This window comes from Rhopalosiphum maidis, chromosome 2 (assembly GCF_003676215.2).
Source record: "Rhopalosiphum maidis isolate BTI-1 chromosome 2, ASM367621v3, whole genome shotgun sequence".
Lineage (NCBI taxonomy): Eukaryota > Metazoa > Arthropoda > Insecta > Hemiptera > Aphididae > Rhopalosiphum > Rhopalosiphum maidis.
This window is the reverse complement of record NC_040878.1, coordinates 22,513,877-22,538,010: the sequence shown is the minus strand read 5'-3', so window position 1 is coordinate 22,538,010 and position 24,134 is coordinate 22,513,877. Positions and strand designations below refer to the sequence as shown.

Here is a 24,134-nt window from a genome sequence, read left to right as displayed (position 1 = left end):
TTTTTTTATCAGCATTTAAAGAAAAAAAATTTATAAAAATTGAAAATTTCAATGGTCTATAAATAGTTAAAAAAAAATTCTAAATATTTTGAAAATTTAATCGTAAATAGATAACGCTAATATAAACATCTGATAAAAATTTCAAGTATTTACAATGATTCGTTTTAGAGTTATATCAAAATCAAAAAATCGATTTTAACGAAAAGTTGAAAAGTTGGATATTATATTGATTTAGTATTAGGAATCTAACCGTTAAGCGGCGTTAACTAGTAACCATATACCTCAATACCTCGTTTATAAATATTATAGATTATCTAAATATTGCTTTAAATATTGTAAAGTAATTACAAATGTATTACACTTCATTTTTAATTCATTTGTAACATATAAAATGAATACCCCCAAATAACCCAATAATTTATTTTTAGTGACAAATTTAAAGCGCAAGACTTAGTAAATCCTTCAAACCAGATTTGACTATGGCAAACTTCCAAAGATGGAAAAAGTGAACTACAAAAAAAAATAAAAAAAACAGCTGACAGGGTTATTAAATACTTCACCTATTTAGTTATTGTATGATTGACTCATAATGGTAGCAATCTCAAAAATTACACGTAACCCATAAGAAATATATATTTCTGCTTAGTTAAGTTATATCAAATACTATAGTATTTAGTTATACATACAATAAAGTTATAAATTACGAATTATGAAAAATACATATCTATTTACTATTATAGTATTATCTATACAGATATTGAGAAATTGATGAAATAAAAAATTGTAAGCTATCTAAGTTCTTAATATTATTCAAATTTCAACAAAATTCTTTAAAATAAATTACATAAGTTATAAAAATATTTTAACTTTATTGTCAAGTCATGTAAATCGAACATTTAATTCTAATAATTAAAAGGATATTCGTTTTCAATAATTGAGCATTATTTTAGTATTAAAGTGTAATATCATTTTTACAAAATTAAAACTTTTTTTAACGAATCAATATATTTACAGAATATTAAATTAAACAATACATAAATACATCAAAAACTATTTTACTCTAACTAATTTAGATAAATATAATGGCCCATAATTGAGTGGTAAAAACGGCATCACCATTTGACCAAATTTTAACCCTTTGCCAAATGAGTACAAAGACTTTAGAGGTTCAAATTGTTTTGTCAAGTCCCTAAAAAATAAAATCAATATTAATAATATATTATTATTATTTTTGATTGAAAAATAACATACTTGACAATAATTTGATGATTTGTTTCTTCCCATATTTTTTTCAAAGCCATTTTGACAACACCGTCATTTTGTATGGGTGATAAAGAACAGGTTGAATAAACTACTGTACCACCCACGGCAATGTTCATTAAAGCAGATCTAAGAAAAAAAAATGTATTATAAATTGAAATATCAATACTAATATCAACATGAAAAAGGTAGGTAAAATTACTTTAAAATTTCAGCTTGTATTTCAGGTAATTGTAAACGTTCTTTAGCACGAGTTGGTTTGAATATGTTATTTTCATTGTTTTCCAAACTATGACGATCGTTTGTGCATGGAACATCTACTAATATCTAAAAATAAATAGAATACATAATTATTTTATTCATTCAATTAATTCAAATGTCTATACATTTTATAAATTTATTTATTATAGAAGTTGACTGTATTAAGAATATAATTTAACTTTTAAGTAAATATTAACTCTATAAAACTTTAAATGAAGGCTGTTTAATTTATTAATTAAAATACACATACTTGGTTATTTCTTGCACCAATTATTAAAAAAAAAAATTAAAACACAACATTTTCAACTAATAGCAGTCCCTCACCTATTTATGAATTTGAAATATTTAAATTAAGATTATAATCAATCTTTGTTAATGGTTAATTAATAACTAAATTATAAATGTACAATTTAAATAATTACTTTATTATATACATCAGGTTCATTAATATGCCGTGCGTTCATTTGTGTAAATATTAGACGCGAGCCCCAACTTTGATAGTCAGAAATATATTCAGACATAACATTATGTATTTTTTTAATTCTGGATTCTTGAATATCATTGCATACCAATGATTCTAAAATATAAACAAATAATAGTAAATTATTTTTTTTAATTATAAATTGAACATCAATACATCATCATAAATTATGTTGTATACCTTACTAATAAAAATAAATTAAAATATGTAATAACTAACCAGGTAATAAAGTTTGTAGTGTTGCTAATGCTTTACCACCAGGAGCTGAACACATATCTAATACTCTATCGCCAAGTTTTAAATCTAGTGCAAAAACAGGTAAGATTGAACCTCCGTCCATCAAATAATAACCTAGAGTTAAATCAAAAACATGTATACAATTAATGTACCTTGGTTTTTTATTTATTTCCAAGGATTTGAATAAGTTTATTAAATAGTATATAGGGTGGACCTACACTAATTTATGTCAAGATAATTTAAGTGATTTTGAACAAACATATTTATAGTTTAAAGTATTCATACTAATAAATTGAAAAAAAAATATATATTGTTTAGATTTTTTAATTATTTTTAGTAACTACTTATTATGCATAAAAAATTCAAAAACTTAGTATTATATAAAAAAAATTTTAATTTTAATTGTAATATTTTACGATTATCAATCATAAATACTTCAAATTGTATAACAATGCAAGTATAATAATCACAAACATTTGATAAAATAAATTGGTTTTGCCTTGTTGTATAATTTTGTATATATCTTACCACTGACTTTACTAGCTCCAGTTTTAGGATGTGGAAATGGAGAAAAATCACCTCGATCAAATGTAAACACTTGTAAGTGAGATGGAATGTTAAGAAGATTTTCTTCATTCGATACATTAATTGGAAAATCTGAATTTTCTTCATAGTATTGGTAATGTTGGGATTCTGGAATCCAGTCACTCTTGCCATGAAGTTCAGTAGCTGGTATAAATTGATATAATCCTCCAATATTAGAATTTGCTTCAGGGTCAATTAATCTACTTTCGTCATGTTCTGCTTCTAATAGACTTTCGTGAAGTGATGCTTTTTCCACATATTCTACACTTTATAGTTTTAAATTATATTAAAAATACTTTTACTATCAATCAAATTCTTAAATATTTACTTTTCTTTTTTTGTATCACTTTTATTTTCATCACTTAATATAAGTTTTTTTAATTTTTTATCTAATTCTTGAATATTGTTTTCATTGGTAAACTCTTTGGCTTTCTGCAGATTTGCCTCGACTACTTTTCTAATATTCATTGCTCCTAACCACTGACAATGTAAAGTAAATATATTAAAAATACAATAATAGCATAGTTCCTATTTATGTAATTTAATTTATATGAATAAATTAAATATATTAGAACATTTTAAAAGTATAAAACTATTGGTTGAATATAGTTATTCTAAATAGATTATTACCTCTAACTCTTGAGAAACTTTTTCAGAATCACCATAATTATTAACAACAGCTATATATTTGTGTGGCGACAATAGCGCCAATCGTAATGACCTCCATCTTTTTCCATAAACTGAACCATAAAAATCATCAAAGTGTTCTAAAGCCTTATCTTTTGGATGAATTTTTTTCTTGATTGAAGACTGAATCAGAGGTTATATAATAGACAAAGTATAATAAATATTAATTGTGTTTTTTAACAATAATACAAGTTGGTTTATAATACTAACCCAATGCGTTTTTTTTGTTCGCACGTGAACTATTAGCACATGATTATGGCATAACGAACGCGATAGAAGAACAGCCTTATTTGTTCGGAACATTTTAAAAATATTTGTTACTATTGTAACTATGAGTATATACTACAATTAATGTATATTTTGAAAAATAATAAAAAATTTTAAATTTAATAAAACGTTATTTGAATAAAAACCATACTAAATAAATTTTATATTTTAGTGATAGTGCTATCAAATATCAATTATGATAATAACTGTGATAATATGTTATATTATCTTATCACAATAAACCACTGACCTTTTTTTTTGTAAGTTAATTTTCTATTACTATTGAATATAAAATATTTAAGTAAAATTTTCAATTTTCATCAAACTATTTAAACTAAAAGCAAAGCGTTTAAAAATTAAACAATTTAAACGCATTCAATAACTATTATTATTCTAAACCAAGGTATATTTAGAAATATAATTCAATCTTTAACCAATATTTTATCAAGATTTTTTGGCTCATGCATCATGGACCATTGGCTATCGCCCATGTAGTACAAAACCACAAAAAAAGTATTTAAAAGCAATGGTATTAAATTGATATCTTCTTATTCATTAAATTTAATAGATGTATACATAGTATTGTATAACTTTAATATATTAATTGTGATCAAATATATTTATAATAATTATAACTGCTAAAAGTAATGGAACTTAGGAAGCTATTATCCAATACATTTTTTAATTTTCAAGAGATTTGCAACAAGAACTTTGTTAAAAATTCATGGACTAATTTAATTCCAAATTTAGGTTATAAATAATTCAAAACCTAAGTAATTAATAATATAAACATATGTTTAAATTTCCAATTTATTTAATATTTAAATATTACACTGGTTTAATGTTCAAGATAAATTATACTTTTTTACTTGTAATTTAATAATTTAGAACAATTTAAATTTGTTGGGAAACCATATACACTCTATCATGTTTTCTTTGGTACATAAAAGATGATTATCATCAATCCTTTTTTAATTTCTTGATTTTTGAGGTGGAAAATAACTTTGTCAATAATGATATTGTTTAAAAAAGATACATTTATTTCTGTCAATTGCTTATAAAAATATTAATATTTCCTTCTTCGGATTATATCTGGCTTCCAATTAATTGGATGACTTTCTTCAGTCTAAAACAAACACAAAAATATAATTACTTATAAAGTTTAATTAGTTGTAATCAAATAAAGAAGCTACTTTACCCTATTTACATAGACAATTTATAAAAAAACATATATTCTAAAATTTGAGACATATAAAAAAAATTATTGTTTAATTTTTTTTTTTTTTTGAAACAGGCTGAACTCATCTTATTTGAAATATCGACCAAAATAAATTATAAAATATAGATGTAGTAAAAATTAATGTGGTTACATTTTTAAAGTTCAAGTTTGAATAAAATTTAACTTTGTGAAAATTTAAGTTTACCCTATCCCTAATAATAATAATAATAATAATAATGCTTTATAACAAGATCGTCAAAATAGATTTATGTTTGTTGATCAATCACATTAGACCATCGCTTAAATAAATATTATATCAAAATGTATAGTAATAAATATTTAAGAGTTGTTCAACAAACAAAAAGAAAAATATTAATAGTATTCGAAGTAAAGTAAAACCAATAGTATATCATTAAACCATAACACTCCTAGTAATATACTTACAGCTGTATCATCTTCTCGATAAAGTTTTATAGTTTTATCTGCTTCAGCTGTAATAAGTCTAGTACCGCTGTTGTCAAATGCCATAGCAAATACTCCAGCTTCGCTATCCATTGATCCAGGTTGTACAGGAGCCTTTATAAAATAACACATATTTTGTTATAAATAATCAATCAAAACAATTAACATGATTATAATAAATATACATAACATAACAAATTACATACCTGCATTCTCTGGAAATTATAACCAGTTCTCCAATCCCAAGCATACATTGAACCATTGTTTGCTCCAGACATTAATACTCCATCAGAGTTCACAGCCATACAGTTAACTATAGCATTATGACCAGTAAGATTTTGTACAAATTTCCCATCTGGGCATGTCCATTCTTTTATATTATCAGGGCTTGCACTGGCAAACATGTACCTTTAAATCACATAGCAAAAAGCAACTAAGTAAATTATTATTATTCCATAGATATTAAACAATATTTAAAACTTACACTTTTGGATGTAAAACAAGTGACCTCACACTTTTTTTGTGATTTGTAAGAGTTGCACGAGTTTTTCCAGCAGCTAAATCCCATAGCCTTATTGTACAGTCATGAGATCCAGTCAATACCTAACCAAAAATATTAAATCAAAATTAGAAAAAAAAATAATGTCATATTTTTAAATATATTAAATAAATAAATAATTTAAACCATCATACTTGAGGTTCAAATTCATGTGCAACAACACTAGCAACTGTATTTGTATGTCCAGTAAGTGTGTGTACATTAGCTTTTGTACGCATATCCCATACTCGAGCGGTTGAATCTCGTCCAGCAGTTAATAATACGTCAATTGTTGGATGTAATGCAAGACTATATACTGCACTTAAATGTCCATGATAATGTCGAACTACTTTATTATGTTCTAGATCCCAACACTTCACTTGCCTATCTTCACCACAACTGAATAAATAAGGGTGTCTAGGACTTACTTGTAAGCCTCGCACAGTACTCACATGTCCAGTTAAGGAAAGTTTCAATTTTCCAGTAGCTAAATCCCAAATCTAAAACGATAAAAAAATAAATGAAATGTAAATTTATATTCAATATCATGAAATATGCAATATTACTTTAATAACTCGATCAGCAGCACCAGTAGCAAACCATTCATTGCCCGGTTCAACGGTAACACATCGCACCCAACCCAAATGTCCAGATATCACTCTGTATAATTTCCATGGTGGATGCCATTTTGGTTTTGGCATAATATGATTAATCAGTCGATTAGCTGCAGCTATGTTTTGGGTACTTGGACTCGATAACACCATACTAGTTTCTGTGTTTTTATTTACTTTCTCAGGATTATCAGCTAAAAATTAGAAAATAATTAGCTAGTGTTTTATAAACAATAAACATATTATAAGCTTACTTATAGCTAATGGAAGATGATTATCTTTATAGATATCAAGGCTATCCGATTTAGGATGATTTGGTTGAGACTTCTTCATGTTTATCTTATTACGTTCCACTTTATCAAAAACAAGACCATAACAATCCCGAGCCTTGACAAGTTTTTTTATCTTCTCCCTAAGCACAACAATGAAAATATATAGTAAAACATTGTTTGATTATAAAAACAGTGCACTATTAACTTACGCTTCTTCGTCTATGGGTGGTAGCATCCCTTGACATGACAAAAACATGTCATGAGTCCTTTTAAGTGACCTAAAAACTAATGTATGAACAGAGTGCCGTTGTACTTCCTTGAGTATGACAAAACAAGATTAAAATATGTATGCGTTAATCTGTTATTAAAATTCATTAACATTTTTAAATAGATCTCACCTCTGAAAAGTTCGTTGCATTTTGGCTTCTAGTTGACATATTGATTGATTACAATACAATTAATAAATATATAAAGAAATTATAGTTAAAATTGCAGTCCATAAATCATATTACTTAAAAAAATGTTCATTTTTGTCTATTGACTTTTTAAGTTTTAATTTTTCTATTTTCTGTATTCACTATTCTGTTTAAGACGTTTAAGTAGCCGCCGACGAATTGATAAACAATCACCATCACATTTTTAGTTATTACCAACTGTAGGTACGTAAAAAGGTAACACTGAATAAATCTACGAAAAATACACTGTGACAAAAAAAAAGGTGTATGAACAAATAGGACCCGGGTCGCATATTACCACAGTTCATTAATAATTGAATTCCAGTCAAAGTTGGGCATTATTCAAATGAAAAATCATTCTTCGTTATATTATTGATTAATGATTTTTATTTTTATTTTATGATTATTCGTTATTCATAATTCGAAAATTTTATTTATTATTCATCATAGCAGTCGTGAATCGTGATTTTAATCGTTTCGTACTCGTACGGCCGTAGCAAGGGTGAGGCGACGACTGAGGCAACCGCCAACGAAATGAGGGCGCTAAACTTTAATAAATTTTTTGAATTAAAATATTGTTCTACTAATATAGTATTTAGGGAGCATTTAAAAATATCTTACTGAAAAAAATATGTAACTATTCAATTACACCACTTGTAACTGCCACTGGGAGTGATGACTACCCGATGAGGGGTCTAACATACTAAAGTTTGTATGGCCCATAGTCCAAAATAAACGAATATTTTGAAAGTCAAGTAGATAACAATTTTGATTTTTCTGATTTTGGCATAGTTACTGCCGAGATTAAAGTATGTACTATCTAAATATACAATTAAACTTTTTTTTTTTTAAAGCAAAATATAATTTTAATTGTATGGCTCCAGACGTTAAAATACTTTGAGGATCCACGTCAACATTTAGAATGTTTAAGTTCACATCCTATACAATTAAAAAAATCCTGTTTATTAATCGCAGTCAACCACCTAAAAGGTTACCTATTGCGGTCATTGTTTGCGCTTTTATAATTCAATAGTGTGATTGATAAAAGCACAAAATACAAAAACAAATAAATATTTGTTAAACATAAGGTATTTTTATATTTCAAAAACAGCAGTGTTCGACTTCAGTTGAAGTTTAGTGTTATAAAATTATCATGTCGTCTTTTATTACGGTGACGGTTGATTATCATTTAAGATTACTATACGATATATGTTTTAGTATAATCTTACATCAAATGGTATTTAATAGATCTAAAGTCAACTACAATATACAAGCATGGAACTTGCATATACCAAAACAATTTCCAGATTGGATTACCTAAAAACCACGTGGGCTTCAAATTTCAAATTAAATTTTTCAGGTACTTATAATAATAGTATACTAATTACTATTAATGTATAATTTTAATTCTACAATTTTCAACTAATTTTATTATAATATTATATTGTAAAAGCTCAGTCTTTGCTGTGACCACAACTTAGATATTACCCACAATTGCAGTGAAAGCAACTGTTATAATATGTGCTTATCTCAAAAATCATATCCATGACCGCAACTAGTAGGTATATGCAGCCAAAAAATCTTTCTTTTATACAACGCTCCGATTGCGTCTGTTTTGCAACAATGATTAATACACCAAAATATCTAAAATCTATGTTTATTTAGTTTTTGAGATGAAAAACGGCAAAAAGCGACCCTCGACCGTAATAAAAAAAATATATCGATTATTTCGTGTTTTTTTGCGCGTAAACTGTTTCGGCAGCACATCTGACAATTCGTGTTAAGCTTGGAAGTTCAAAAATGAATCCTTCACTAGTGAAAACTTGCATACGAGTATTTTTCAAAAAAAAAAAATGGTTTTTAGAAGCGCTAGGTATTAAATGTTTGGTTTTTGTGATTTTATTGATATAAAAAGAAGGGCCGACCGTCCCTTGTGAACGCTACAACGTTTTTAGAGCCATCGCAAGTGCCCTTTCCTCTTAAAACGGCGTATATTTAATTTTTTTTAATGAAAAACGGCAAAACCACTAATACCGCTGGCCATAATAATAAAAAAAAATAAATCGATTATTTCGTGTCTTTTTGCGCGTAAACTGTTTCACCAGCACATCTAACTTAACGGGCACTGGACCCGCTGCAGAATTTTAACCGGATGCAAGCTTGACCGACAATCAACTGCGAGACGCCATAAAGGAAAATTAAATTCATTAAGTTGCGCTAAAGAAAACTACTCGATGTTGACCTGCAAGTAATAACTCACATTTTCCGAACACAGCTGTTGCAGACGCATTACATGCGAGACGTTCGTCCAGATAAAACGTCTTTAAAAACTTGTTTCGGACGACTGTGGTATGGCCGTTAGCGGTACAGTCTCAGGCGGTGGGCAGTACCTATAAGGTGATGGTGATATATTTTTGTTGGTGGCGTACATGGCGAGTTGCTTGAAAAATAAAATATCACGAATGTAGAAATGGAACAGCTGTTTCCGATTATGGTGTAGATGTGCGACATAGCCGACATCAGCGGCGACTGAATACAGACATGAGTAGATGACCGATAAGGAGAGTATTATATATTTATGTATAGCGTATCAGATAAGTTTATTCCCAAATAATTTATATTTACATGTTTTTATATAGATTTTAGACGACAACTTTTTACTATAAATAATATTAAATGACACTGAGCTTTTTATTTGTGCGAACCCGTAGTTACTGTTTTTCTACATTTTATTACCTATTATTAGCATCTAAATCATATTATATTATACTGTTTATACTGATTGGCTTTTTTATTATTAATTATTATTGTTAAGCCATAAGCGCTAAGGTTCTTATATTATTCTTATAATATTTATTTGTGAATAATCATTGTTAGTCTGTTATTACCATATGGCATAACATGGCATATTGTTGTACTACAACATAGTAACAAATTTCTATTTTCAATACATCACATAATGAGGCTACATCTTATATTTATAATTTATATAATAAATTAATATAAATGTATATATTTATTATAGATGGATACACTATTCATTTGCGTAACGCTTTATTATTGATGAAGTTAATTTGAACACTATTAATGATTGAGTTCAGGACTGATCACACTCACCGTAATTACTTGGTAAATAATGTCGATGGCGGCTCAAGAAGTAGAAGTAGATTTTTGAATCTGCTATTTCATAGTACTTATTATGATAACCAAAGTCTTAGCGTGCTAAATTTATATAGTATAGCTTAATACATTTTAAAACCACTCGGGTAAGTTTACAAATTTTTTCAGGGATCAAATGTTGTCCCGATAGAGTTAACCAATATTGCGATTAATGTTTGATGTTATCCCTTGAAACATGAAACAAAATATAATATTAGTGTAGAGTTTAACTGAAAATCAACGCTCATTATTCTATAAAAACGAGTCTTCTGTAGTTCTGTTATGAACATAAATGTATTTTAAAGTTTTTATAAGTTGTTACTAGTTAATAATTCTTAAACACTAATTTATTTAAAAGTGGAATATATACTATTTTTGTAAACATGTCAAAGTACTTATGCCATAAGCATAGATTTAAAATTCGCAATACACTAATTTCCTGGAAAAAATCAAAAATACATGGAGAAGTGGGAGCCGGGATGAGATGGTTAATACCCTCTAAAATAATATATTTGTTTACTTTTCACAGACTTGTAGTCTGTAGGTGGATAGGAAGGATTGTGATCTAAAAATTAGTCCAAACTAGCACGGATATGATCCGCTCAATCCGCCTTCCCCGTGAGAAACTGAGAACACTACTAACACACGCAGTTATGCAAATACGAAATACAATGATATTCGTGTAATGGCATACTCATTTCATGCCCATACGAATGGGTTTCGACAACATAAAATAACGATAATGTGGACTAAAATGTTAGAAGTTTTGGAAAAACATAAAAAAATCCGTAGTAGGAATGGTTTAGTTTACAAAAAAATTAAATTGCCCGTAACTTAAGAAATAAAAAAGTTAGACCCACTCTCTCTTTAAAGGGTATTTCTTCATAATTTTAGGTATACTTTTGTATACTTGGAAATTATAAATAAATGCATTGTGATATCAGACATCCATATAACATATAAGCCGGATTGTATCTAATATTGTTGTTTTTATAGTGTTATTAAGTTCAATTTTTAAAAACAATTATTGAAACTTGATAGGAGATTGAAGTTGTGAAGATATAAAAAACAATTTATAAATATCCATGCATAATAATAAAATATACTCAAACAAAACATATAAATAAAAATTATTAAATGTATTATAAATTTTTGGATGACTGTAATTATTTACTGATATAAAAATTGCATGACATAAATTAATAATGATTAGTTTTATATTTGTGGATTATAGATATTACTTAATTCTCTATCCATTGAATTAAAAGGAATAAATTGTAGCAAAAAAATTAACAATAATCAATAAGAAGAAAATGTATAAAACATATAATATTTAATAAATTACATTAGATTTTATTTATTAATTACACAATGTTACAACAATCTAAATAAAAAACTGTAAGTATCATTTAAATTAAAATAACGCTCTTTAAATGTATTTTATTTTATGACTAATAGAAAAATAAAACAACCTATGCATTATTTAAACATTTCCATTGTGCTAGTTTTTTACCATATAATTTATTACATTTATTTGTATTAACAATATTATTGCTTAATAGAATTTAATTTCATAAATTATATATTAAATAATAATAGTTAATACAGTTATTATTCACAAGCAGTAAAATAAAACAGTTCTTTTCTTTAGATTTAAAAATCTTCACCTCCTTCATCAAATTGGCCTTCAACCGAATCTAAGCCCACTTCTTCGTAATCTTTTTCTAAAGCTGCTAAATCTTCTCTAGCTTCTGAAAATTCTCCTTCCTCCATCCCTTCACCAACATACCAATGAACAAAGGCCCTTTTAGCATACATCAAATCAAACTTATGATCCAAACGAGCCCATGCTTCAGCAATAGCTGTAGTATTAGATAACATACAAACAGCCCGCTGTACTTTAGCTAAATCACCTCCTGGTACTACTGTTGGTGGTTGATAATTGATGCCTACTTTAAATCCAGTTGGACACCAGTCCACAAATTGTATTGAACGTTTTGTTTTTATCGCAGCAATCGCAGCATTTACATCTTTTGGCACTACATCACCTCTGTACAGCATACAACAAGCCATATATTTTCCATGACGAGGATCACATTTAACCATCTGATTGGCAGGTTCAAAACAAGCATTAGTGATTTCACCAACGGACAATTGTTCATGATATGCTTTTTCAGCTGATATGACCGGTGCGTAAGTAACTAAAGGAAAATGTATTCTTGGATATGGCACTAAGTTAGTTTGGAATTCCGTTAAATCAACATTTAAGGCACCATCAAATCGTAGTGAAGCTGTGATTGATGATACTATTTGTCCAATGAGACGATTTAAATTGGTATAAGAAGGGCGTTCTATATCCAAGTTCCTACGACAAATATCATAAATTGCTTCATTATCTACCATGAAAGCACAATCAGAATGTTCAAGAGTTGTATGAGTAGTTAAAATTGAATTGTATGGTTCTACTACTGCCGTGGATACCTATAATACACATTTTGTAAGTTAATAATAAACAATAATCAATGTGCATGGTCATTTCTAATAAGCTTACTTGTGGTGCAGGATAAATGGCAAATTCAAGTTTACTCTTTTTGCCATAATCAACACTTAAACGTTCCATGAGTAATGATGCAAAACCAGAACCAGTCCCTCCTCCAAATGAATGAAATATTAAAAATCCTTGGAGACCAGTACATTGGTCAGCAAGCTTTCGAATACGATCAAGCACAATGTCAACAATTTCCTTGCCAATAGTATAATGACCACGAGCATAATTGTTAGCTGCATCTTCTTTACCCGTTATCAATTGTTCAGGATGAAAAAGTTGTTTATACGTGCCTGTTCGTACTTCATCTACAAATAATAATAATGATTTAGATTCAAATCAAATATTTTAATTATTTTTTTTTTTTTTATTTTATACAATAAAATATTTATTACCAACAACGGTGGGTTCCAAATCAACAAATACAGCTCTTGGAACATGTTTACCATAACCAGTTTCACTAAAAAACGTATTGAAACTGTCATCGCCATTGGTTTTATCAGATGGCATTTGACCATCAGGTTGAATGCCATGTTCTAAGCAATACAGTTCCCAGCAAGCATTACCAATTTGAACTCCTGCTTGGCCAACGTGCACAGAGATACATTCACGCTAAAATCAAGACTTGTTAAAACTTAAAATAATTTCTTTTGTCAATCATTTTTAATTGAATTTTTAAATATCACCCCAAAGGTAATTGATCAAAATACCCAAATTTTCTGTTTTTCCGAAAATAAGTACTAATAAAATTAGCTCAAATACTCAAATAATATAAAATAATCTTTATAATGTATAGTTAAAATATTAAATAATTTTCAAGCATTTTGACAAAACAATTAAAATTCTATAAGTTGAGCTTTTAATTGTTGTTGATTAATTTATATTAATTACAATATAAATAATATTAAACAAAGATCGCCAAGCTCAGCTCATAGATCGACGCGATGTATACGCGCACTTACAATAAAGGTAAAATGTAATAATATATAATAAATAACAATAATTGTATTTCAACTTGGAAATTTCACGAGAGGCCATGTCATATAATTACGTATCTTATCGATTACATTATCGAGTATGAGTGACTATAATGATTTTATTGGATTATTATTTATTAGATTTTTGTTTTACTGTACCTATACGGACTATAAGTTGTGGCTCAATGGCTGTACCTATACTACAATACTACCTGTTATAATTAGTGTCTGGTTTTCAAACTAAAATAAGTAATCTAATTATTTTTTAAAGCAAATTATTTTACACATTTTATTTTATATTATTTGACTATTTAACTTATGTGTGTGCATTATATTTTATGATACTATTACTATCAACGTTATTTATATTTTATTAGAAAGTAAAGTGTCATGTACTCAGTGGCGGACTGGACGACCGGGATACCGGGAAATTTCCCGGTGGGCCGTTACTCATATAAAATATATATTTATTAATATTATTATTCTGAAATTATAAATTAAAATATTACCTAATAAGTATTAAGTATGTAATATTATTAAACATAAAAAACCAGATTTCTGATTATTTCAAAATGCGGGACCTGCTTGTTCGGCCAGTCTGCGCTTGTTGACAACTTATTGTAACAAGTTTAAAAATAGAATCTCAAATAGTTATTCATTTTATTTTGTTTTATATCAATTAATTAAAATATTTAAAAATTTAAAAGCTAAATTGTGTATACAAAAGTATATAATAATTATATATATATATATATATATATATATAAAGGGCCATTAGTGTATTGAAGGGAAATTATTATTTTCCCGGGCAGTTTTTTTCTCCCAGTCCGCCACGGCGCCACTGAATGTACTTATTTTCGGAAAAACGGATACATTTGAATATTTTGACCTAAATCCCCCCTCCCAAAGGTTAGGTTAAGTTCGCCCATGACATTGAAATCAAAAATGATTACACAGTATACGTAGGGTTTCCAATACGCCCCGGTTTTCTGGGACTGTCACTGGTTTTTGACTTAGTGTACCGGTGTCCCAAAAATAAACTTCGGAATGCCTAAATGTCCCGGTTTTAGGAAAAAATTAAAATTGTTTAATTTCGACAATTTTTTCAAATAACAATTGTAATCGAGTCAAAATGTTATTGATAACGAATTTATAAATCAATGATGCCAAATCGATAGGCTAAATATAAAATAATAATATAGTGTATAACATTATAACCTATTGTGTGATTGTGTCGTTTTTGTAATACATACCCTATACCCAATGGCTAATATGATTCAATAATATTTATTTATTAATTAATTTGCTATTTTTTCTGTCTGTCCCGGATTTGCTTGATGAAATTATGGCAACCCTAAGTATACGGCATATCAACACTATACTATAATATAATTTATATTGTTATGTACTTATGTATACATAACATTTTAAATGTTAGTCGTATAAATTAAAATAGTAATTATTAATTAATTAAATTAATATTATAAAAAATAATATTCTTGTAAATTAGTTTTCTATATAATATAATATGTACACTGTTTACAATGAAGAAGATGCATAACAAATTTTGTAAAACCCTGAATTGTTTGTTGGAAATAGCAACCTATAGTAAAGCTCTAACGGGTATGCTATGCCGCCATTTTAAGACTCATTTATCAACATTAACAGTGATGTTTCATATTGATAGATCATAATAAGTCGCAAAATAGCGGTGTAGCATACCTATTATCTATAATGCTCTACCTATAGGAAAAAAGCACTACAGCAGACCTACCCAATTATTATTAGAATATTTAAATACCTGTAACACAGTTGTGTTAAATCTCTATTAATAAATAAATCAAAATTCATAATCTAATTACAAATATGAAATAATATAGTGATTGGAAATTGGAATACCTATAAAAAATTGATTATATTATTAACATTAACATCAGTTTTATTAATCACAAGTTTCTTTATATGGAAATGCGCGTGGCGGCTTAAGTGGAGAGCCGAGAGACCATCCAGCGGCAACACTCCGGAATATTATTTTTTTCCATTAATATCTAAAAACTTCCACAATTGTAAGTAAAATACGAATATCGAATGTGTTTAACCTTTAAATGAATAGCAAAATAATTATTTTAAGAATATTAGATTTCCTGTAACCACGCGCCACGCGGTGAATATTGATCAATTGACTATAACTACTATTAACGATTAATGGAATATAAATAACATAAGATACACGTTTCCATTTATAATATACTCATCAACAATAAGCCCTGACGTCCAGTTATAGTTCCAAAATCAAAATAAAATCAATAAATAATTAATAAATCTTACCATGTTTATTGTTTACTGTAAATGGTGAATGAGATGATATTACAAAATAAACAATTCGTCTTTATGTTATGCAATATGTCCGTTGGAGACGAGAATATGACGAGTGAAGAGTACGGACTAGGGACTACGGAGAACGGAGTGACTATGTCCCGTGACGAACAACGAACGAAGAGCGAAACAACGAAAACATGTAATACGTATGAACGAAATACGGGATATCAATCGGAGTATATTATGATAGTGGTAGCCGGAGATTTTGTTTGGGGAAGTCCATCTGAACCCGAAAATAACCAGTATTGGTGATTGGTATTGTTGCATTTAATCTATTCTGTGATTGTTGTACCTAGATCCAAATATAGTCATTAGCCAATTCAGACGCAAATACGCGATACACCGACCACTAACTTCGATATAATATTAATTATTCTATTATATAACTTGAATGCTCGACCGACGAGTGACGACCGTATAATATATTGTGTAATGGGTCCATGTCCATACACGATCATTCAGATCATTGACAGTGCCAGATTTAGTATGAGAGGGTAGTTCGTGGTTAATGCGTATCCATAGCCCAAGCGCCGTTGTTATAAAGGCGTTCTGGAGCTATAAAAAATAAAAATAATAATACGCATTAGTTTTTTAAAAACATAAAATGTTTATCTTCAAACTGTTTTTGTCTGGTGTTGACATCTTTTATATAGTTGCCAAGTCTTTATCAGTTTTATTAGTTTTTACCCTTTCGGAGAAAATCCAATTCAACAACCGACAATAATTTATTGTATATTATGTATATTGAGGTATGATGTACGAAAATATACGATAAAATATTTTTTATAGTTAATTTTGTTCCCCTATGGCCTATGACTTATGAATAGCCGATTTTATTTAAAACATATATTTGAACATTACGATTTTGTTATAATAAATTATTAACATTCATTTTAAAAAATAAAATAAAGATAATGAGTTCAATTAAAACGCTTAGTGAGGCCGAAAATAGAAAAAAATACTAGGACTTGAAAATTAAACGAGTTCAAGCACGATTAATTAGATTGAATGAACTTGCGAGCTCTATCCAATCCTATACTTAGGCCACTCCTTACATTTAATTTGTTTTGCTAAATTAAAATAAAGATATTTTTAAGTTATGTTTATGTTTTTATATTTTTCAATGATTTTTAATCATAATATTGATGTATTCTATACTACATAAATATAATACGAAAACAATGGTTTCAATAAAAGTATTTGTAATACTTTTTGATTTGTATTTAAATATTTTGTTTTATGTTGATACCCGGCACACCACATAGCTCTATATTTATATATATATATATTGTTAAGTGTCCTGACAACTGACAAGATTATCTAACTTATTGATAATATTAATTAACATTTTTAAATTTTAACAGTTTTACAAATGATAATGCATAATTATTATAATTATTTACAACAAATTACTAGAATTTACATTGATAAATATATAATGGTACAATATAATAGAATAAATAAATAAAAATTATTAAATAAATTATTGGAGGAGTTGAGGTAGAGCATCAAGAGGACGTCTATGCTTGAGCTGCCGGAGAGCTCCATCTATGTAAAGACGTTGCGTTTTTATTAGCCTAGGATGTTAAATGTCAGACAGGTACTAATCATTGAATATTTGAATCAATCAAGATTGTAATAGTATCGTTATTCATAATTTTTTATGATTGATGAATATTAAATACGCTTAATTTTCTTCACTTGACTGCAAATCATAAAAAACTGACCATGTTGAATTACTGTGTATGAGGATGTCTGGACCATAGGCGCAATTTACCTAATTTATGGGGGTGCTAAATTAATATTGACTAAAGTGACTCGGAAAATGATATAAATGTAACTCATCTATAATGAGTAGGTAGATAATTTAGCTAATTTTAACATAAAATATAAATGAGAGAGATCCGATATCACACCCAAGTGGTATAACGATTTGAATCCAGAAAAACGTCGACGTGAACAGTCCCAACATTTCTATTTTTTAATTTTTTTCCAAAACTATTATAGCTAAAAAGTTGATTGATAACTCATTTAAAAGGGATTATCAAGTAGATAAAAAATGTGAAATTAAAAATGTTCAAAAAAATTATTTAATTTTTCACAGTTAATAAAAATAGTTATTTTTTGCTAGATTTTCATTTAGCGTGGTATATTACCGAAACTAGAGAACAGATTTTGTTAGATTCACATTGGCAAGTGAAGATTTTTAGAACTTTATCTTCAACCGTTAAATCACTACAAAGCTATAAAGCTGATAAACATAAAAAACGCCCAATAAAATGTGTTTTAATTTTTTTTGAAGCTATGTAGTGAATTAACTATAAAATATAAAGTTCTGAAAATCTTCGCTTCACTTCTCCTAGCTAATGAGAATCTAACAAGACCTTAAACAACAAAATCCACACTCCGATTTTCGAGATCTATCTTATGAAAATGAAAATAAAATAATAAATTTCTAAAAATTGAAAATCAAGAAAGTTTACATGCCGATCTCTGACTTAGCAGTTGGCAAGCGTTTTTGTTATTATGTGCATAAGTGCAAAATTCGTAAATTCGTATAAGGTACCATTGCTTGCTTAGACCTGCTATACCTACTTAATTTCTGCATTCTCACATAAAATTTTCGGTCCTTTCCTCTATTCGCAATTCCTTTTCACTGTATCGTATATCTGCTGTATGTAACCGGTTCAATAATCGTGATAATTTTGATTTTTTTGTTCATTGTTAATTTTACGTATTGTTATTTATAATGTAATTTACTTTTAATTTTATACAGCATTGTTATTTACTGTTAACTTTAATATATTATGTACTGTACTTGAGCCTTCAGGCGTTTATTCAATAAATAAATAAAAGGATTTTCTAATAAATTGTAGTAATTTAATAGATTGGAAATAGGCATGTAACAAATATGAATTAATTTAATTTTGAATTTGGACCTGCAGACATTAAATTTGAATGAAGGTACTAGTGTACTACAAATGAGATTATCAAAAAATGTGTATCGTGCGCAACAAAGCAATTAGGCTAAATATTACGAACAATACGAACTAATAATTACATTAAACAGTCGGACACTCAGACTATTGTACATTATTTATGAATTTAATTATAAATCACCAACAGGGGAAATTTATTGGAAAATTCAAAATGTAATGTGATGTACTAAAAACTTTCTTTAAATTTTAGACAAAAAAAAAATGTACTATTACAATTATTAAGTTATCACATTACAAATGATAGGTATGACTTTCAGAAACAAATTGACCTTGTCATTTAGTGTACATTAACATTGTTCTTTGTTTTTATTTTTTAACGATCACCAAATTTTCTTTTGACAAATGTCAATGATCATGAATTAATTTGGGACTATTTCAACTATTTAAATACAAACCGGTATTTAAATCCTGGAAAATTGTATTGACACGCTTTGGAACCCTTCCAGTGTATGGTCCTTGGTCTGACGGATATTTTTCGTGTATAAAGTAACTTTTTTAATTGTAATTTTCATCTTGCACGTTGCATTCATTTGATAATAATAAGTAATTCTTTATACCTGGTATGAATTTTTTCTTGAGTGATTGAAAAGATCCTTTCAATGAGTATTATTTTTAATAATTTAATATCATTGTAAAACAAATTCAATATCACCACGATCAGATCTAAATAAGTCGAAAATGTTGTAAATATAATTGTGTAGATGGCGCCATTAATTACTTAAATTAAAAATAAAAGAATAATTTAAATTTAATACTAATAATGTAATATTAGCTAATATCTATCTCTATATTATACTACAAATTAATTTGTTATTTTAGTTAAAAGATAATTTTTGGTCTTAAATGGACATATTAATTTACCGACGTAGATTTTATACAATAATCTTATTGTTATATGTCTTAGAAATAGTATCTAAATATTATATTATAGCCTATAGGTAATGTACCTACCTCTATAATACTAGGTACATTAATTTATTCTCAGAAAATTCTTTGAGCTTGAGCCCATTTTCATTGAAAGTATGTATTAACTATCAAGATATTTTTAATATTATATATGCTTTTCACATGGATTATTACTATTGAAAGATCTTAATATTGTAATTAATAATTACACACATTATATAAATACATATTGTATTAGCACTTCAGCAGTTTTAGGTTTAGAGCAATAATAGGATTTTTTTTATTTGATCAAAATTATACATTGCATATTATTATATACTATGTGCGAAAAGTTACAGCTCGATTAATTTAACCCAAAAAGGAAAGCTTGTGGTGGGCTAAATGAGTTACAATACATTGACCAGTATTAAAGAGAATAAAATAAAATTTTACATGTTGAAAAATATCACTAAAACTAAGGTTTATAGAAAACTATCTGTTATGTTACACAATAAAGTTTTTATTTACACACATTTTTTTAATAACCAATTTTCAACAATTCTTTTAATATACAACATATTTTTAGATTTTAAAGTGGAATGAACAAAAATATTTTTTTTTAATATTTAAAGGCAATGAGTTATACATAACTGGACCTAAGTAATCAATAAACATGTGACCAAATTGTTTATTTGTGTATTTAATACTAATATCATATGCTCTGATCGCGAATTCTCTTTTATTTTCACATTTATTAACACTTGTTTTGTAATTTAATGACGATAAGGAATACATAGGTATATTTAAAATTCCTACTTTCCTAAGTTTTAGTTATGATTTTCCCAAAAGTACTGGTGACCTATGAAAAATATTAAATCTCATATTAAAATATATAATTTATCTACCATTATAAAAATTTCAATATTAATGGATTTACCAGTCAATTTAAAGCTCTATTTTAATTGTTTTATCTAATGTAATGGGTCATTGCTTTGCAATTAAATAATTATTAACAGAATGATTTAATCTGGGATTTAAAATTATTTATCTATCACACAGCATATAATTAAGTATAAACACAATTTTGAACATGAGATGTTATTCATGACTTCATGAGCAAATAATTAGAAATTATTGGCGACTTAACTTCAGTGAAGTGATTGAAGTAACCAAACAAAACAAATACCCAAACAGCTGATCTTCATTAGCCCTGTATGACTGCAGACAATATTTGAATATTCATTCAAAAATATAGTATAATAAATTATTAATAATAAAATATTTATTGGTAGTTTAAGTTTTAATGTATTAAAAATAAAATATTTAGTTACAGTGTAGCGTTAAACTATGTTGCCGCCACGGGGCAATTGCCCCCCGTTAAACACGGCTCTGTTTAGTTACTACTATTCAAATTCTGTTAGGCTTTATTATGAAGATCAACTTCTATTCATACAAAACCATTGATACGGCTAAGAATCAAATATTTTATTTTATTTAACAATTAAATTGGTAAATAGTGAAAGTTGTTACCTACTTAATATTTCTTAAAATAATATAAAATCGTCTGATCAAAAAGTTTTATAAACACGTATTAACACATATGAAATCCATTTTGTAATTTATAATGTGCACGCAGTTTAGACAAGATTATTGTTTTTACAAATAACATTAATTTATGTAATGTACTGTAAAATGTGCTCGGTATACACCACAAACTTAGTTACTTTATATTACAAATAATATAAACCTTAGTATTTTATATTTTTATCATAAGTACCATTAAAATGAAATCAATTAATTTAAAAAAAAGAAAATAATTTTATTTATTTATTAATTTAATCATTTACATGAGATATACCATTTGATTCTAAATGGCTATAACATTTAATGTACATTTATAAATAAAAATATTCAACTAAATGTATTTACTATACAACAAAACATGAGTAGATACCAAAAAAGTTGGAAACATTGATATAATATTAATAATTTTCATCATCAAATTCACTTTTTTTATTTTCTTGTGAATTTTGTTTTTCATAAAGTTGATTCATAAGTATTTCATTTTCTTTCATCCTTGCTTCTATTCTATATGGTTTTATTACGTATCTAACAAGCACCATAGATGCTAACCATCCAAAACCAACAAACGCTAGAATTTTGTTGAAATTACCAGCGAGTGGACCACCAGGTTGTGTTGTTTTTGTGTTTTTATTCATTCTTCCTGGGAAAAATAAAGTACAGACATAAAGAATTAGACAATGAACAGTTGAATACAAAAATAAACATTAAAAAATGATTGTAAAGCAAAAAAACCGAATCGACAACTACAAATAGGAATGTCATTAATCCGTTCAATTATATTATTAAACATGCCACTGCAATTTATCGGTTTATTTAATATTTTATACAAGAGGAATTCCTTCTTTTATTGAAAAGACCGCATGTTCAAAATACAGCGGTGATTAATGTTCAGCGTTTTGAAAACGACGAACCTTAATTTTCTTGTAACGCTCGGTGTCCAAAGATTCGAAAAACGGCTTCCAAACGTACACTCCACCAAGCACTCCTATTGCAGAAGCGATTATGATTTTTGTCCAAGACAAGCTCCGTTGTCTAGTTACGAATTTGCGTAACATATCAGCAGCCCGGGTGTAGGTAGACGTCGGTTCGTACGGGTTGGTGCATATCAACTCACTTATCATTATCACAGAATAGATTAAATTATCAGGTAATATTCGGTCCGTTCCCGTTCGATAATCATAACAGCTGTTGCTGTTGCACGCTTATTCTACGGTAGGAGCGGGTGGGGGGGGGGCGTGATGGTTAATAGTGGATTTTGGAATAATGGCGTTGTTGAAACCAGTGGCGAATTAAGCTATTTGCCGCCGTCTCAAAGTATAATATAATATTATAAATATATTTTATTTTTTTATTTTTTAAGTGCGCCAAATTTGCCGCTCCAATCGCCTGATTATTTTGCCCGCAGGGTAACCGGACGCTGGTTGAAACCGTTCGTAACATCAAGCAAGTGTAAGTGTTGATAACAGACAAATGTTTTTTTTTTCTATTGATAATAATAAATAATAATGTCTTTGACTGTTTTACGGTAATACGGTGGGACACTGGGACGGATGGAGTGGATGGGCTACGGTTAAAGATATTATTATATACTAGTTATTACTTATTACAATGTTAATTCGGGACACACGCGATTTAAGATAATATTATCTTAAATGTTGGTGGGACGTACCCATAACCTGCTGTTGACAATTACGGCGATTGTAATTCACATCATTGTAAATTAATAATTCAAATATCAAATCGTCAATCGTCATACTGGCGGTGGTGGTCGGTTGGGCACTCTCTCTGGAATAGTGAAGTCTTAAGTCCGTTGTAAACGAGGATATTATAATAATAATCGAGGTAGGAAATCTCGGACTCGGGTCTGTCGGCGATCCGACGTGGAGGATTAGTGACTGCCAGATTTATTATTATTATTAATAACATACCTACGTGCGAGGTATGTACTTACATGAGTTAAACGTTATATACATAATAGTATAATGCATATATATATATATATATAAACAATATAATATTATTATGCCGGCGAGCGGCTACCGAGTCGACGGACGGACAACTATACAACTACAACAGTCAACTACTCGTCCGGCCGGTGGAGGGGGCAAAATAAAATAACAAACAAGTGTTATTTTTTTTCCGTTTAATCTTAGCCGATAGGCGGGATGCAGGGGCGGTGGTCCGCCGATGGTTTTAATACGACCGTTCAAGGTCACCGGCTCGCGCAGAGTGGTTAAGGTTAAGCGTTTACACGGACATGATGTCATAGTG

At 28.1% G+C, this 24,134-nt stretch overlaps 3 protein-coding genes across 4 annotated transcripts; all 3 read right to left on the bottom strand.

Annotated features, from left to right (window-relative positions):
- Positions 1 to 891: 891 nt before the first annotated feature.
- On the bottom strand, positions 892 to 3,917 carry LOC113553907 (5-methylcytosine rRNA methyltransferase NSUN4). 2 transcript variants are annotated; one of them, XM_026957479.1, is made up of 9 exons: positions 3,722 to 3,814; positions 3,455 to 3,634; positions 3,153 to 3,304; positions 2,768 to 3,090; positions 2,222 to 2,353; positions 1,944 to 2,098; positions 1,463 to 1,587; positions 1,252 to 1,389; positions 892 to 1,189 (listed from the first exon to the last, which is right to left on the bottom strand). In XM_026957479.1, exons 1-9 carry the CDS (start codon positions 3,812 to 3,814, stop codon positions 1,051 to 1,053), a joined length of 1,437 nt encoding a protein of 478 aa, XP_026813280.1. In that variant the 3' UTR covers positions 892 to 1,050. The 2 variants fall into 2 exon arrangements, with proteins under 2 accessions (XP_026813280.1, XP_026813281.1); XM_026957480.1 differs by having other exon boundaries at positions 1,051 to 1,189; positions 1,956 to 2,098; positions 3,722 to 3,917.
- Positions 3,918 to 4,792: 875 nt separating this feature from the next.
- Positions 4,793 to 7,479, bottom strand: LOC113553030 (pleiotropic regulator 1). Its single transcript, XM_026956145.1, has 9 exons — positions 7,279 to 7,479; positions 7,090 to 7,196; positions 6,863 to 7,020; positions 6,564 to 6,802; positions 6,153 to 6,497; positions 5,944 to 6,062; positions 5,666 to 5,867; positions 5,442 to 5,573; positions 4,793 to 4,904 (listed from the first exon to the last, which is right to left on the bottom strand). The coding sequence occupies exons 1-9, from the start codon at positions 7,315 to 7,317 to the stop codon at positions 4,845 to 4,847; spliced, it is 1,401 nt and encodes a 466-aa protein (XP_026811946.1). The 5' UTR covers positions 7,318 to 7,479; the 3' UTR covers positions 4,793 to 4,844.
- A 4,600-nt stretch (positions 7,480 to 12,079) lies between these two features.
- LOC113551965 (tubulin alpha chain, testis-specific-like) lies at positions 12,080 to 19,978 on the bottom strand. Its single transcript, XM_026954580.1, has 6 exons — positions 19,790 to 19,978; positions 16,750 to 16,950; positions 16,345 to 16,687; positions 13,435 to 13,651; positions 13,046 to 13,347; positions 12,080 to 12,975 (listed from the first exon to the last, which is right to left on the bottom strand). The coding sequence occupies exons 3-6, from the start codon at positions 16,345 to 16,347 to the stop codon at positions 12,148 to 12,150; spliced, it is 1,350 nt and encodes a 449-aa protein (XP_026810381.1). The 5' UTR covers positions 16,348 to 16,687; positions 16,750 to 16,950; positions 19,790 to 19,978; the 3' UTR covers positions 12,080 to 12,147.
- Between the last annotated feature and the right edge of the window lie 4,156 nt (positions 19,979 to 24,134).